Source organism: Hypanus sabinus, chromosome 22 (genome assembly GCF_030144855.1).
Source record: "Hypanus sabinus isolate sHypSab1 chromosome 22, sHypSab1.hap1, whole genome shotgun sequence".
NCBI lineage: Eukaryota > Metazoa > Chordata > Chondrichthyes > Myliobatiformes > Dasyatidae > Hypanus > Hypanus sabinus.
The window spans coordinates 63,805,635-63,822,969 of record NC_082727.1 but is presented as its reverse complement, the minus strand read 5'-3'; the positions used below and the strand labels follow the sequence as shown (position 1 = coordinate 63,822,969).

Genomic DNA, 17,335 nt, shown 5'->3' with positions numbered 1-17,335 from the left:
AAATGATAAAATTTTGCGGTGGAGAATAGAACTCTCCACCTACAACTATGATATCCTGTACCGGCCTGGAAGGCTTAATGAGCCCCCTAACGCCCTATCCCGGGGAGCGTGTGCTAGCGCACAGCTCGACCAGCTATATGCCCTCCATGCACATCTTTGCCATCTGGGGGTCACCCGATTCTACCATTTCGTGAAAGCCCGGAACCTGCCGTACTCCCTGGAGGACATCAGGACGATGACTGCCAAGTCTGCGCTGAGTGCAAACCGCACTTCGACCGTCCTGAAAAGGCGCAACTTGTCAAGGTCACCCGCCCCTTTGAGCGACTGTGTTGACTTTAAGGGCCCCCTTCCCTCCACCGACCACAATGTCTATTTTCTCAATATTATCGATGAGTACTTGCGGTTCCCCTTTGCCATCCCCTGCCCTGACACCACTATCACATCCGTCATAAAAGCCCTGTGCCAGCTCTTCAATCTGTTCGGATATCCCTGCTATATCCACAGTGATAGAGGGTCCTCCTTTATGAGTGATGAGCTGCACCAGTACCTGCTAGCTAGGGGCATTGCTACTAGTCGGACCACGAGTTATAATCCCCGGGGAAATGGACAGGTGGAGAGGGAGAATGCCACAGTGTGGAAGGCCACACTTTTAGCCCTTAAGTCAAAAGGGTTGCCGGTTTCTCGATGGCAGGAGGTCCTCCCTGAGGCACACCACTCTATCCGCTCCCTGTTATGTATGTCCACCAATGCTACCCCTCATGAGCGCCAATTCTCTTTTCCCAGGAAGTCTGCCACTGGGACTACCCTACCAGCTTGGCTGACGTCCCCAGGGCCAGTGCTGCTCCGGAAACACGTGAGGAGTAATAAATACTCCCCGCTGATCGGGAGGGTTCACCTTCTACATGCGAACCCCCAGTATGCCTACGTGGTCTTACCTGATGGGCGGGAGGACACAGTCTCCGTCCACGATCTGGTGCCCGCAGGAGCAGCAGACCACTACCCCGAACACTCCACCGTGACTATGAACCCTGTACCCGAGGTGACACCGCGCACACCAAGCCCTACACAGACTCCTCACGACATTCCTATACTGGGCATCTCGTACGCGTATATACCAGGCGGCTCGCACACGCGTGAGGGATCACTGACGCCTAGTGGGCTGACACCTCCAGTTAGGCCGGAACCAGCACAACCTCCATCTCCGGTGCAATCACCACCGGCACCTGTGCAATCACCACCGGCACCTGTGCAATCACCACCGGCACCTGTGCAATCACAGCTGGTGCTACGTAGATCGCTGCGACAGATTCGACCACCTGATAGACTTAACCTGTAGGAAACTTTGCCACATGGGGACTCTTTTTTTAAAACAAAGGGGGGGTGAATGTGGTGAACTACATATACCTGTCTGGACATGCCCCCTGCTGACTGCTCCTGTGGCTCCTCCCACAGACTGCTGTATAAAGGCGATCTCAGTCTCCAGGATGTAGTATGGTGGTCAACCACTGCTTGTTCCTTCTTCCAGTCAATAAAAGCCGATATCTCGCCTTTACATCTCAGAGAGAGTTATTGATGGTGCATCAGCCTTTTATCTTGAGAACTTTGTAAAATTTATTTGAAGATTATAGGTAAACAATAATTGGAAGTAATTTGACACATATCACCCAGCTCTACGCATAACCCCTCTGATGCCTACTGAAACAAAGCGTTCCTTATCTACTCAATTACTAACATTTGTCAATCCATTTTGTTTTCTTGTGGTTAGTATCATCACATTTTATGTTTATAAAAGGTAGGCTGTATCCAAAATAGTTGCCACCAAAACATGCCAGCTGTAATTTCTTTTCCAAGACCTTCAGGTATACAAGTGAAAGGGTTTAAAGTACCTATATTATCATTACTGTTGATAATAAGTGTTCATGAAAAGGACTGAAGAAAGCAGGACTCCTGGACTGTGAAACTATTTTCAAGTGCTTAGTTTATATCTCATTTTGTCAATGAAGCTCTAAATCAGCACTTTTTCAAATAAATTGAAATTGCATTTCTATGTGGTACCCGTATACACCAATGCCACAGTATTTTTGATCACAATCATGGCTATTATTGTAAAAGAAAGTCAATTTCTGGTTTTAAGAAAAGAGTAGGGGATTTCAAGGGTAGGTATAATGGAGAGCAATTGATTAGATTATTTTTTCTGAAATTGTCTCTGCAGCTACGTCCTAACTTCAACTGCTTTATGACAGGCTTCTCTAAGAAGCTTTCCAAGACAGGCATGTCAAGAAGCAGGTGCATATAGTAGATAATCTACAGAAAATTGGAAAGGCACTCCCCCTTTCACTGAGTGCTCATCAGTTTGGTGCCACAGTCCTATTCACACAATAGTAATTAACACCTGAACAACTGCTTTCATTGATTTCTTTTAAATGGTATATTCTACATATTATTGTACTTACATTCACACTGCCCAATTGCATCATTGAAACATGTAGTAGAAATAGAATCATGCAGTAAAAACAGTAAATCATGCTTTTCTGTAAGAATGGTGCTCATGAAAGGAAACAAATTTGGAAATCATTAAAAATAGACAAGAATGATGGACAAGAAAGAAAGTCTAAAGAATTATAACTCTTTAGAACCATGAAAGAATTGACTTTATTGTAGCATATATATTATAGGAAAAGAATACTAAGATAAGGAAGCAAACAAATTATATTTTTGCAAAAATGATAACTCATTTAAAGTGTCTTCAGTGCAGTATACTATTTTGAAAGTGAATTTTTTGCTTTATTTTTTATGTTGATATTTGGCTTACTTATTTATCTGATCATTCAACTATGCTTTCCATGATCTGGTAGCAATTTTTCATTACCCATAACATTTAACATAGACCAAGAGATACCTGGGTACCTAGGAGCAGCATGTTGATATAGTGATGTAAGGAGATTATGTAGCGGTGTGCTACACGCAGCGCTAAAATTACGACACGGAGTCGGTAACTGCAGTCGAAGGAAAAAAACTTTATTCGAAAACTTCAGCCTCACTTTTAAGCCTCTGTCAACCAGCCCCCCATGACGCAGAGGCTCCAAAGCTCTGTGCTCGCAAACCCCCGTAGGCTATCTAATTGTGAGTCGGTTCGGATACGCCAGGAAATGGGTCGCCACAATTATGAATTATCAGCATGACATCTAGAACTATGACAAACTTCTATAGATGTATGATGGAAAGAATATTAACTGGTTGCATCAAAGCCTGGTATGGAAACATCAATGCCCTTGAACAGGAAATCCTATAAAAAGTAATGGATACTGCTAAGTCCATCACAGGTAAAGCCCTGCCCATCATTGAGCACACCTACATGGAGCAATGTCGCAGGAAAGCAACATCAATTATCACAGACCCCCACTACCCAGGTCATGATCTCTTCTCACTGCTGCCATCATAAAGATACAGAAGCCTAAGGACTCATACCACCAGGTTCACTTATTATCCCTCAACAGTCAGGCTCTTGAACTAAAGGGGATTACTTTGTTCATCTTCACTTGCCACATCATTGAAATGCTTCCACAACCTATGGACTCACTATGAATGACTCTTCAACTTATGTTCTTGATATTTATTGCTTATTTCTTTCTTTGTGTATTTGTACAATTTGTTGTCCTTTCCATATTAGTTGAATGCCCAGTTGGTGTGGTCTTTCACTGCTTCTATTATGGTCATTATTCTATTATGGATGCATTGAGTATGCCTGCAAGAAAATGAATTTCAGGGTTGTATATGGTGACATCAAATTGAATTTCAGTTTATTGTCATTTAGCAACCACAACTGCAATGCAGTTAAAAAATGAAACAACAGTCCTCCAGAATGATATCACAAAAGCACATGGCAAAACAGACTACACCAGAAAATCCACATAACATTTGGCAATCCCCAAATCCAGAGTCCGGAGAGGCTGCTGCGTATTAATATTGCGCTACCATCTTAACGTGTTCCCAGGGAGCTCCAAACCCACCAAACAAAATAAGACTACCCAGACACACCAAGTCAGGAGACCAACTCTACCACCCAACAAACCAAAAACTAAAGCTACAAGACCTGCACAAAACCACATAGTTCCAACAGTGCAAACAATACCATAATTAATAAAAAACAGACCATGGGCACATTAAAAATAGTCCAAAGATGATAAAAGACTATAAGTTTGAAAGAAACCACCACACAGTTTCCACAAGTCCTCAGGGTCATCCCACGCTGGCGGCAGAAGGGAATATCCCAGCTATAGACTTACACGGTGCCGCTGGACTCAGCCTCACAGACACAGCACACAGTGAAAGCAGCACGACTGCAGCAGACTCTGAGTCCATCGAACCTGCGAGCCTCCAACCATCCCCTCTGGCACAGCCTCTCTGAGCACCACCTGCTGCTGAGCGCACTACAACGCCCCCGCCAACAGCCACCGGCAACGCGACCCCAAGGACTGGGGGCCTGTTCTTCCCAGCAGAGACCCGGACCTCACAACAGCAGAAACAACGAAAAAGGCCTTCCTGGAGATTTCCAGATGTTCCTCTGTGCTCCCATGTCTGTTTTACATCAGATTAGGATTGTGCACGGCACCCCACTTGACATATAACAGATATCAACTCCAGAAAGGCCGCTGCAAACTTCATCGTGCTGCCATCTTTAAGTGCATGATGTACTTTGATAATACATTTACACAGAACTTTGAACTTCAGCTTTGGCATAGTATTAGAATATTTACCCAATATGAAAAAGCCTTTCTTCATTTCTGGGAATACAGAACTATTTCCCTACTGGAAAAAAAAACAAACCATCTCATGGAAGCTGTAGAGAGTTATAGGCTCAAGCAGTTCTATCAATATGCGGGTAGATCAGGAAAATCAGTTTGGTGCTGCATCCCAAGAAAGGAAATTTGTAGAATGCCTATGAGATGGCTTTTTAGAGCAGCTTGTGGTTGAGTCCACCAGGGGAAAACAGTTCTGGAATGGGTGTTCTTTAATAAATCACATTTGACTAGGGAGGTTAAGATAAAGAAACCCTTAGGAGACAGTGATCATTATATGATAGTTTCAACCCTGCAGTTGAGAGGGAGAAGCTAAAGTCAGATATATCAGTATTACTGTGGAGTAAAGGGAATTACAGAGGCATGAGAGAGGAGCTGGCCAATGTTGATTGAAAAGGGACAGCAGAACAGCAATGTTCTGGGATGTTGATGTTTCTGGGAGCAATTTGAAAGGCACAGGACAGATACATTCCAAAGAGGAAGAAGTATTCCAGTGGGAGGGTGATGCAACCATGGCTGACAAGGGAAGTTAAAAAGCAGTATGAAAGCAAAAGAGTACATACAATATAGCAAAAATTAGTGGTAAGTTAGAGGATTGGGAAACTTCTAAAAACCAACAGAAGGCAATTAATAAGTCATAAAGAGAATAAAGATGAAATATGAAGATAAGCGAGTGAATAATATACTGTAAAAGAGGATACAAAAAGTTTTTTTCAGATATATAAATTGTAAAAGAGAGGCGAAAGTGGATATCAGACCACTGGAAAATGATCCTAGGGAGGTAGTAATGGGAGACAAAGAAATGACAGATAAACTTAATAAATATTTTACATTAGTCTTCAATGTAGAATTCACAATCAGTATGCTAAAAATTCAAGAGTGCCAGGAGGCAGAAGTGAGTGTAGTTACTATTATTAAGGAGAAGGTGCTTTGGAAGCTGAAAGGTCTGAAGGTAAATAAGTCACCTAGACCATGATGGGTCTGCATGTAGTACACCAGCACAAACCTTTGGTGAACTTAAGAAAAATGGTTGAGAATCATGCCCAGTACAAGATGTACTGGGCAGCTGTAATTATTAACCTCCTGCTATTGTGACAGCTTCAAAGCATTATCTATTTATGTCAGAATCACATAATTTCTATAAAAACAGGAGATTTCTCAAATTTGCAGCATACAAGCTGAAATATTATTAACAATGGGAAATGGTGGATAAAATAGACCCATATTTGTAAGAGGCTAAAATCTATTACTTGTTCTTCAAGTTCCTGAGTGTCAATGTCTCAGAGGATCTAACCTGGACCCAACATATCAATGCAGCTATAAAGAAAGCAAGACAGCTGCTATATTTCATCAGGAATTTGAGGAGATTTGGTTTGTCACAAAAAAACACTTGAAAACCTCTACAGCTGTACTGTGGAGAGCATTCTGACTGGCTGCATCGCTATCTGGTATGTGCAGGGCGGCTACTACACAGGATTGAAAGAAGCTACAGAGTTATAAAATGAGCTCCATTGTGGGTACTAGCCTCTGTAGTAGTCAGGACATCTTCAAGGATTGGTGCCTCTGAAAAATGACTTCCATCATCAAGGACCCCCACCATCCAGGACATGTCCTACTCTCATTGTTACCATCAGGAAGAAGGTACAGGAGCCTGAAGGTACACACTCAGCGATTCAGGAACAGCTTCTTGTCCTCTGCCATCTGGTTTCTAAATGGACATTGAACCCCATAAACACTACCTCATAACCTTTTACATTTTTATTTTTGCACTACTTATCAATTTAATTATTTAATACACACACACATCTCTCTCTCACACACACACACACACACTTACTTAATAAAATTCAGTTTTTTCTATATATATTTATCATCTATTGCATTGTACTGCCACCACAAAGTTAACAAATTTCATGACATTTGCTTGTGATATTGAACATGATTCTGATTTATTTGAAAATCAAAAATGAAAACAAAAATACAGCATATCACAGAAAAACAAGCTTCCTGATATACTATGGTAATGTTTCACAGATGTAATTTGTCTCCAACATATTGAATTTCAGAATGAATTACTTAATGATACTGAAGCTTTAGCTTAATTATATATATTCACAAACTTCGGGGAACATTTTTGTAATAATCCATGAATGTCTGTAGAACAACAACATAAACTACATAATTGAATTTTCAAATATAGTATATTGTTTGTAAGTAGCTTCAACACAATAGAAAGAAATGTTCAGAAATTCCCTTTGCAATATTGAAAGTACTATTTTCTGACTATAAAATATCTTTTATTTATCCTTTGTTTCTTAATGTCTTTCTTTTCCCCACCTGCTGCAGAATTTGATTTCCACACTTTTCAGGTGCCTTAGCTCAGTGGCATTATTTCAAAAATGCTATCTAAGTAATGAGGATGTTAAATGCTATCCTCAAATGACAACAATCCATGTTCCCACTGTCCCAATGAGACAGGAAAAAGATGATACAGCAAAGAAACTATGCTGTATCAAGAAAGATGGAACTTTTAGTCAAAAGGAAGAGGAATGCATACTTAAGATTTAAAAAGCAAAGATTAAACAGGGTTCTAAAGAGTTATAAAATAGTCACGGAAGAGCTTAAAAGGGAATTAGGAGAGATGGAAGGCATTTGAAAAGACCTTGGCAAGAAGGATTAAGTAAAATGCCAATGTGTGCTACATGTACATGGAGAATAGGTGGATAACTTTGAGTTACTTCGAACTTTTGAACTTTAAATAGGTGGATGATTAGAAAGAGGGTAGGTCTGCTCAGGGATAAGGGGACAAACATGTACCTGGAGTCAGTGGAGATAGGGAATGTCTTTAATGAATACTTCACCAGGTGGAAAGACCTTAATGTGAGGTCAGCATAGAACAGACTAATATGCTGAAGCATGTTGAAGTTAATAAAGAGACAGTGTTGAAACTTTTGAAAAACATAATTATAGATATATTCCCCAAGAATGGACAGGATATACCAGGTTACTATAGGAAATGAGGGTAGAGAGTGCTAAGGCATGGAAGATTATCTTTGCATCCTCACTAGCCAAAGGATTAGAATTAGAGGATTAAAGGATGACGAATAGTGTACCTTTGTTCAAGAAACATAAAAGGCTTTATAGACCTGTGAGTCTTACCTCGGTCCTGGCTAAACTAATCTAGAGGATTCTTAGGGATACCATTTATGAATATCTGTAAAGACATTGTCTTATTAGGGATAGCCAGCATGTCTTTGTGAGGGGGAGGTTATGCCTCATGAGCCTAACTGACTTTTTCAAAACAAATTGATAATTGTATAGCAGTGGATATGGATTTTTAGTAAGGTGTTCGACAAGGTAGGGTCATCCAGAAATTCAGGAAACATGGGATCACAGAAACTTGACAGCATGGATTAAGAATTGGCTAGGCCACAGAAAACACAGGGTGGTAGTGGATATAGAGTAGTCTGCCAAGAGCTTGTGACTAGTAATGTTTTGCAGGGATCTGTTCTGGGAGCCCTGCTCTTTGTGAATTTTATAAATGACTTGGATAAGGAAGTGGAAGGGATGGTTAGTAAGTTAGCAGGTGACACAAAAGTTAGTGGCGTTATGGCTAGTGTAGAAAGTTGTAATAGGTTATAATGAGGCATAAACAGGATGCAGCGCTAGGCTGAGAAATGGCAGATGGAGTTCAAACTGGAGAAGTGTGAAATTATACTTAGGAATGTCAAACATGAAGGCACTGTACAAGGGTAATGCCAGAATTCTTAGCAGTGTGGAGGAAAAGATGAATATTGGGGTCCTAGTCCATAGATCTCTCAAAGTCCTGACGAAGGGTCTCAGCCCGAAATGTTGACTGCTCGTTGCCACGGATGCTGCCTGACCTGCTGGGTTCCTCTAGTCTGTTGTACGTGTTGATCTTTCGAAGTTGCCAGGCAAGTTGATGAGTTGGTTAAGAAGGCGTAAGGTACTTTGGACTTCATTAGTCAGGGGATAGAGTTTAAGAGCTCAGACTAATGTTACAGCTCTATAAAACTCTGGATACATCACACTTCGAGTACTGTGTTCAGTTCTGTTGACCTCATTATAGGAAGGTTGTGGAAGCATTAGAGGGCGCAGAGGATTACTAGAATGCTGCCTGGATCAGAGAACATGTTTTATGTGGAAAAGCTGAGCAAGCTTTGGCTTTTCTTTTTGGAGCGAAGTGGGATGAGAAGCAACTTGATGGAGCTGCACAAGATCATTGGAGGCATAGAAAGAGTGGACAGCCTTTTTCTCAGGGCAGCAATAGCTAATACCAGAGGACATCTTTTTAAGGTGAGTGGAGGCAGGTTTAAGGAAAATGTCAGAGGTAGGTTTTTATTTACAAAGCGAATGATAACTGTCTGAAGTGCAATGTTTGGGTTGCGTTTGAGGCAAATACATTAGGGACATTTGAGGGTTTTTCGATGGGCACCTGGAATTAAGAAAAATGGAGGGTTATGCACTACATAGGAGGGAAAGTTAAGATAGATTGAGAAGAAGGTTAGAACATTGGCCTGCACTATGCTGTTCCATTCCATTCTAAATAAAGCTGTGTTAGGACCAGGAATTAATATTTCAGTTGTTTTGTCCTCCTTAGTTCAGAGGTACTGTAGCCTAGGTGAGATCATCTAAGCTTGAAAAGAAATGGGAAATTGAGCTGAAAGGGCTATAGGATCATTTAAAAAATTCTCTAATGCTAAGCTGTCAAGAAAGCCAATTAAACCACAAAATATAGTGTGTTTATATCTATATAAAAACTTAGTAGTAATATGAGGCATTATTGGAAATAAAATTAAACTGTCCAAATTATGAAAATATATACTCACACCTTTTCAAAATTCTTTATAGTACATAATACCTCCGCCTCTACTGTCGATTGACCATTTATGTCCAGTATTTCTCTTCCAATAATTCTGCTTACTGCAGCTGGCTTTGCAAAACTCACAAAATAATTTGCCTGTTAAAAAAAATACAACTTTACCTTACTAGAAATAAAGTTATAAAATAAAAGAACCCTTTGCTACTTTCAAGGACATGCTGAAAATTCATTACACATATTATGTCTGCACTAACCAAAGGTTAAGTGCATCTTATGTTTTAATCATTTCATCTATAAGAATTGTTATATTTTTATGAGAATGAACCTTCATTAACTATCATAAATTATGGAACAAATTATATAAACCTTTGCCCTTGCTTCTTAGATCCCCAAAATTTGAAAAGGTTTTAATTGTCAAATTGAAAAAGATAGTAGAAACTAATATAGGTGACCACCACATTATTTGGGGGTGGGTGGAATGAACTGAGATCCTGGAAAATGGGCTGTATCACTATTTTCCTTAATGTGAAGCTAGGTCATCTGCACTTGTCAAGAAATATAAGTTGAAAAAACGTACCTTCATTCAAGAGTGTCAGGGAAGTAAAGTATGTGCAGTGAAAATTAAGATTGAGAAGGTGCTCAGGAAGCTTACTGGTTTGAGGGTGGATAAATCTCCTGGACCTGATGGAATGTACCCTCGGGTTCTGAAGTAAGTAGTTGGAGAGATTGCGAAGGCATTAACAATGATCTTTCAAGAATCGATAGATTCTGGCATTGTACCGGATGAGTAGAAAATAGCAAATATTACTCTGCTATTTAAGAAGGGTGGGAGGCAGCAGAAGTAAACTATAGACCTGTTAGCCTGATATCAATGGTTGGGAAGTTGTTGAATCGATTGTTAAGGATGAGATTACGGAGTATCTGGAGGCACATGACAAGATAGGCCAAAGCCAGCATGGTTTCCTGAAAGGAAAACCCTGCTTGACTAACCTACTGCAATTCTTTGTGGAAATTACATGCAGAGTAGGCAAAGGAGATTTAGTAGATGTGGTGTACTTGGATTTTCAGAAGGCCTTTGACAAGTTGACGCATATGAGGCTGCTTATCAAGATGAGCCCGTGGAATTAAAGGGGAGTTACTAGCATGGGTGGAACATTGGCTGATAGGCAGTGTGGTGATATCACGTGCAATGATGTACCAGTACATGATTGGACAGAGCACAGAGCATGCGCCGGATTGCCAGAATGTTTCAGCATGTGGCTGGGTTAAGGCATGTTTGTTTATTACTGCAAATTAAAGTTTTCTAATTCTTCCAGAATATGATCCTTTACTGTTAACCCACAGTATGTTTAAATGGAAGTAACAACATGGTGTCAGAAGTGGTTCTGGAAGAATAATACAGGAGAATTGAGAATTGAAGATAATTGAGAAAAAGAAGAAAAAAGTTTGAACTGTAAACAGTAAAATGGAAGATTTACAACCCCCACCAAAACTTCAGCTGACTGGCAATGTAGCTGAGAATTGGAGGATATTCAAGCAACAGTTTGAACTGTACCTATCAGCAATCGATCATGAGAAAAATCGGAAAAAAACGAAGCTGTGCTTTTGGTCCATGTAATCGGGAATGTCACAGTAGAGGTATACAATAATTTTGTCTTTGAAGATGGAGATAATTTCAATTTAAAGTCAATAATGGACAGATCTGAAGTATTTTGTATACCTAAGCGTAATTTAATGTATGAGCAATATAAATTGTTCACATGTGTGCAGAGAGCTGCTGAAACAATTGATCAGTATGTTACTGAGTTAAGAAAGTGTAGTATTACATGCGAGTTTGGATTGCTCACAGACTCTCTCATTAAAGATAGACCTGTTTGTGGCATTCGCGATAATGCTCTGAGAGAAAGGCTGCTGAGAGAGCAAGATTTAAATTTTGAAAAAGCTTTAGTGCTTTGCAAAGCTTAGACCGTGACGCTGCAGACTGAAGAACTTTTTGTCGAAATCTGCAATGTAAAAGCTGTAAAAAAACATGAATACTCAAGAAATATAATAATACGTCAACGAAACCAACAGAGAGCAAAACGGCATTCAAAAGAAAAAAGTCATGTGATCGCTGTGTGCAGGAACATCATCCAAATCAGTGCCCCACATATGGCAAATTTGCAATGGCTGCAGTAAGATTAATCGTTTTTCTCGCTGTTGTAAAAATAGAAAGAAGGAAAATAAAATGAAACAAGTAAATGCTGTGCTTGAAGATAAACGTGAGGAATTTTATATACAGGTAGTCCCCAAGTTACGAACGTCCGACTTACGGACAATTCGTGCTTACGAACCGAGGAAGGAGAATGCCATCCACCATTTTAAGTCATCGCCGTTGACACTGCGTTAAGTGTGTAACTTTGTATTTGGCTTAAATTTTCCTTAGAGAGATTCACCCTGACGCCCCCTCCCCCGTTCTGGTCGGCTGGTGGCGCAGTGAGATCAGCACCAGGCTGGAGAACAGAGGTTCCCGAGTTCAATCCAGTGACAGACCATTCCTGTGCCGGGTTGATGTCGATCCAGTGACTCCCATACCATCCGTGCTGGGTTGATGTCAAGCTCGCAACTTGACCTCATAAAAAAAAACACTGCCACCTCCAGTTTAAATTCCCACGCGGAACATTGTGGAGGATCAAGTACAGTACTCAAGCCCAGCACAGCCCCCACTTGTCCCATTTAACCCGTCTCAGTGCGATGGACTTTGGAACCACGGAATTCAGTGCGGAGCTCCAGAGGAGGTTGGGACCCGCCGCCCGCAGTGTTTCTGTTCCGAGAGCTGAAGTGACAGAATGTTGCATTACTGTTGGCAGAAGGTGATGCAACTCGACTGCAGGTCCAGCTCATGGAGGGAAATGCTGACATGGAGGATATAAAAGCAGTAGCTGCAGTGTCTGAGACAACCAAACAGGAGGCAACTGATGATATGAAAAAGCAATGGCAGGAGGAGGTGGTTTCAATGCAAGTGATAATGAAAGAAACACTGAGAGAATATGAGATTCAGTTTCATCACCGTCGAGAGCAAGAACGCTCACAGTGGGCACAGTATAAGGAAGAAGTGAAAGCACAAGTGAAGGAATTGAGAAGTATTATTGAAATGATGAAGGCTCAGCATAAAAAAAATTACACAGTTAATGAATGAATTAGATGAAGAAAAAAGATTCAAATTTCATTACAAATGAAAATGGAACATGAATTGACTGATCTAAGGAGACATTTGTCTGAAGGACAAGGAGAGAAAGTGAGGATACAAGATAAAAGGAACACATGGACACAGACCAGATCATTCACGGTCCAAACAGAGGAGAGAGCAGTGTTAGGAAGAAATCGTAAAGACCTCAAGAAAGAGCCAACTTCAGAGATTCAGTTAACTGATGCAGATGAGACAAAACACGTAAATAATAACATGGAAACACAAGATCTGTGTGTACCACTTAGGTCTACTCGTGTTTGTAAACCCACAGAGAGACTGATAGAGACTTGTTAAATTATGTATTTGCTTTGATTAACATTGTTAATTGTTTTTCTTTTTAAGGAAAGGAAGACGTGGTGATGATGTGCCAGTACATGATTGGACAGAGTACTGAGCATGTGTGGGATTGCCAGAATGGTCCAGCACGTGGCTGGGTTAAGACGTGTTTGTTTATTAGTATAAATAAAAGTTCTCTAATTCTTCCAGAATATGATTCTTTACTGTTAACCCATGGTACATTTAACCAAAAATAACATAACAGGCAGAAAACAGAGAGCAGGAATAAAGGGATCCTATTCTGGCTGGCTGCTACTTACCAGTGGAGTTCCACAGGGCTTTGTGTTGGGACCACTGCTTTTTATGATGTATGTCAATGATTTGGACTATGATATTAGTGGATTTGTGGCTAAATTTGCTGATGATACAAGGACAGGTGGAGGAGCGGGTAGCGTTGAGGAAACAGAGAGTCTACAGAGAGACTTAGATAGTTTAGAGCAATGGGCAAAGATGTGGTAAATGAAGTACAATGTTGGAAGATGTATGGTCATGCACTTTGGTGGAAGAAATAAATGGTCAGACTATTATTTAGTTGGGGAGAGAATTCAAAATGCAGAGGTGCAAAGGGACTTGGGAAACCTTGTGCAGGATGCCCTAAAGGTTAACCTCCAGGCTGAGTCGGTGGCGAAGAAGGCAAATGGCATTGGCATTCATTTCCAGAGGTATAGCATTTAAGAGCAGGGATGTGATGTTGAGGTTCTGTAAGGCACTTGTGAGACCACTCTTGGAGTATTGTGTGCAGTTTTGGGCTCCTTATTTATTTTAGAAAATACTGACATTGGAGATGGTTCAGAGAAGATTCACGAGACTGATTCCAGAAATGAAAGGGATACCATTTAAGGAACATCTTGCAGCTCTTGGGCTGTATTCCCTGGAGTTCAGGAGAATGAGGGGTGATCTCATAAAAACATTCTGAATGTTAAAAGACCTGAACAGATTTGATATGGCAAAGTTATTTCTCATGGTAGCAGAGTCTAAGACAGGAGGGCACAACTTCAGGATTGAAGGTTGTCTATTTAGAACAAGATGTGGAGAAATTACTTTGGTCAGAGGGTGGAAAATCTGTGGAATTTGTTGCCACAAGTGGCTGTGGAGGCCAAGTCATTGGGTGCACTTAAGGCAGAGATGCATAGGTTCTTGATTAGCATCAAGGGATACGAGGAGAAGGCAGGGGAGTGGGGAATGACTGGAAGAATTGGATCAGCCCATGATTGAATGACAGATGGGCCAAATGGCCTACTTCTGCTTCTATATCCTGTGGTCTTATGGTCTTATTCAGTGACTTGGAAATCTCTTGACTTGTGCTTTTCAATAACCTTTTCACAGAGTTGCTTGAAGTGTTCTTTTGTCTTCATGGTGTAGTTTTTGCCAGGATACTGACTCACCAGCAGTTGGACTTTCCAGATATAGATGGATTTTTACTACAATCGATTGAAACACCTTGACTGCATACAAGTCTCTAAAAACAGATCAGCATTTAACTTGTTATGTGACTTTTAAAACCAATTAGCTGCACCAGTTATGATTTTATGTGTTGGACTTAAAGGATATGAATACTTATGCAATCAATTATTTTGTGGTTTATATTTGTAATTAATTTAGATCACCTTGGAGAGATCTGTTTTTACTTTGACATGGAAGAGATTTTTTCTGTTGATCAGTGCCAAAAAAGCCAAATTAAATCCACTGTGATTCAATGTTGTAAAACACTAAAACATGAAAACTTCCAAGGGGGAATGAATTTTTTTTATAGGCACTGCACAAGACCAAAAAATTTTTTTTAATTAAATTTCAGGCAGAACAACAAATATCATAATTGATACAATTATCTTAATAGAGTATTTTCACAATACTCCCTTCCCAAAACAATAATTCTGCTATTTTTTCCTTTTCTTGAGGGGAATTTTCACTCTGACACTGATAACTTTCCAAGTTACCATTTATTAAGAATGCAGTCTGGTTATTCATAATTTGTAGATAACACACGTGGGCAGGACTTGGTCCTCTAATAACTGCATTAGTTTATATATATTAGGACTAAAGAATTGCAAACCATCACAGATCTGAACCTCTTCCTTCATCCTTTGGTTTCTCCCCTTGCTTCTTAAATACACATTTCAGATTCAAATCAAGGATTTTAAATGTCAAATCCTCCTCCCTGATTACCCACATCCAAACCCATACAAGATCTGTCTCCACTTGTCACATAAATTGTCTGCAAATGCTTTACTATTGTCCACACCTGTTGTAAATTATAGCCTATGAATTCAGTATTTTATCTGCAATCTACAGCAGATGACAAAAGCATTCTCCTGTTTTAGAATACCACTGTGACCAAGGATTGGTAGTGATGATACCTGCATAAACATATGGTAATATGCAGATTTTGTTTCTTAAAAAAACTTAATAGAAACAATTAGACTCTGAATTGAACTCGACATGATATATTGATTGTATCTGGACTGCATTCTCAGAGGCTATTCTAGTTGGTACCAAAAGTGCAGCAGTAATGATATTTGAAAGCATTTACAGTTACCACTAATATTTTAACCTCATTTCTGAAACTCCTGAATAATATTCCATTTGAGGCATACATTTCCTCAGAGGTGAAAACTGCTTTGTGGTAATGACTTGTTGAAAGAAGAATTTCGGTGAGCATGCATACATTTGATATGAGCAGCTCTTAAGATAACTATTGATCATTTTATAATTTTTGGAATACAACACAACAATTAAAATAAAAAGTTTATGTTTCATATATATGAGCAATGAGTAAGAATAGAGGGACTTCTGCTGAGGCACAAAATATAACACAAGAGTCAAAACAATGTTACTTTGATTTCTAACTTAGTGTCTTATATACGAAGAAAGTGGAACCTGTACATGGCAAAAGTCTGGAAAATACAACAACCTAACAGGATTAAACAAGATAAAGTTACTGATTTGCAGGAGGTGTGGGGCAAGGAGCAGAAGTAGGCCATTCAATCATGGGCCAATTCTTCCAGTTATCCTCATTTCCCTGCCTTCTCCCCATACCCTTTGATACCCTGGCAAATCAAGAACTTGTCTATCTCTGCCTTAAATACACCCAATGATTTGTCCTTCACAGCCTCTCGTGGCAACAAATTTCACAGAATTACCACCCTCTGACTAAAGTAACTTCAATCATTCAATCCTGAAGTCATGTCCTCTTAACCTGGTCTCCCCTACCATGGGAAATAACTTTGCCATATCTAATCTAATTTCCCATCAGATGGGATGGCCTTTGATTGTCCTTTCTGAAGATCTAGCTGTGTCTTTCTCTCAGAGAAAAAAATTCCTGATAGCACTGTCTGTGAATCTAAAGTACACTACAGCCATTGTCAAGAATGATGGTGCATACTCCAAGTATGATGTTATGGCATTGCATAAACCAGGGGTGAACTTGAGGAAATGAATTAAAAATACACGGGTATCTCTGCCATTAATAATGTGAATTCCAACTCAAATATGGATAAAATGCTGTCAAGATAGGTCAAAGTATACATTTGGTTTTCTAGTTTTTCCTTAAACAACAGCATTCAGTTTAATTTACACTAGATTATTGATGGGGTGTAGATGCATCTCCACCAAAAAAGGTGTAAGGCACTGCTTCCCTTTGCTAGCCTGCATGTCACCTTGGGCAAGGTGAGTACCTGCTTAGCCCCTCGATCAGGGCCATGAGAAGTAATGGGAGCAGGTGGCGGATGGTCTGCTGAGTTGCAGGTGCATATTACAAGTCCTGGTTATGCAACTGCTGATGCTAGGCAGACAACCTCTGAAGAGTATTGATAATGGCTTGTAAAGACATTGTTCAGAAGAAGGCAATGGTAAACCACTTCTGTAGAAAAAATTGACAAGAACAATCATGGTCATAGCCAAGTATCACCCATATAATGACACTTCATATAACAAATTAATGAAATACATACTAGATGCAAAACAGTCTTTTCATGCTTCTGAACCCTTGAGTATTCATTTAGAAGGGTTCCTTTCTGCCAATCTAAAATTCAATCCAAGGTCCAAGGCAGATTATTATGATGACAGGAAGTGGCTGGTGGGAGGGCACTGGCTTAGTGACTTGCCAGTGGATTGTTTCAGAATGTAATC

At 40.1% G+C, this 17,335-nt stretch overlaps 1 protein-coding gene across 4 annotated transcripts in view; it reads right to left on the bottom strand.

Moving 5' to 3' along the window:
• Nucleotides 1-17,335, bottom strand: part of eno4 (enolase 4) — an 88,626-nt gene that overhangs the window by 68,940 nt on the left and 2,351 nt on the right. For 2 of the 4 annotated variants that reach the window (XM_059947929.1, XM_059947928.1), the window contains exon 2: nucleotides 9,652-9,780. The exons of 1 other annotated variant lie outside the window; for it this stretch is intronic. In XM_059947929.1, the coding sequence (XP_059803912.1) occupies nucleotides 9,652-9,780 (129 nt within the window). Of the gene's footprint in view, nucleotides 1-9,651; nucleotides 9,781-16,881; nucleotides 17,016-17,335 lie in introns of those variants that run through there. One more of the 4 variants, XM_059947931.1, reaches the window with a different exon arrangement.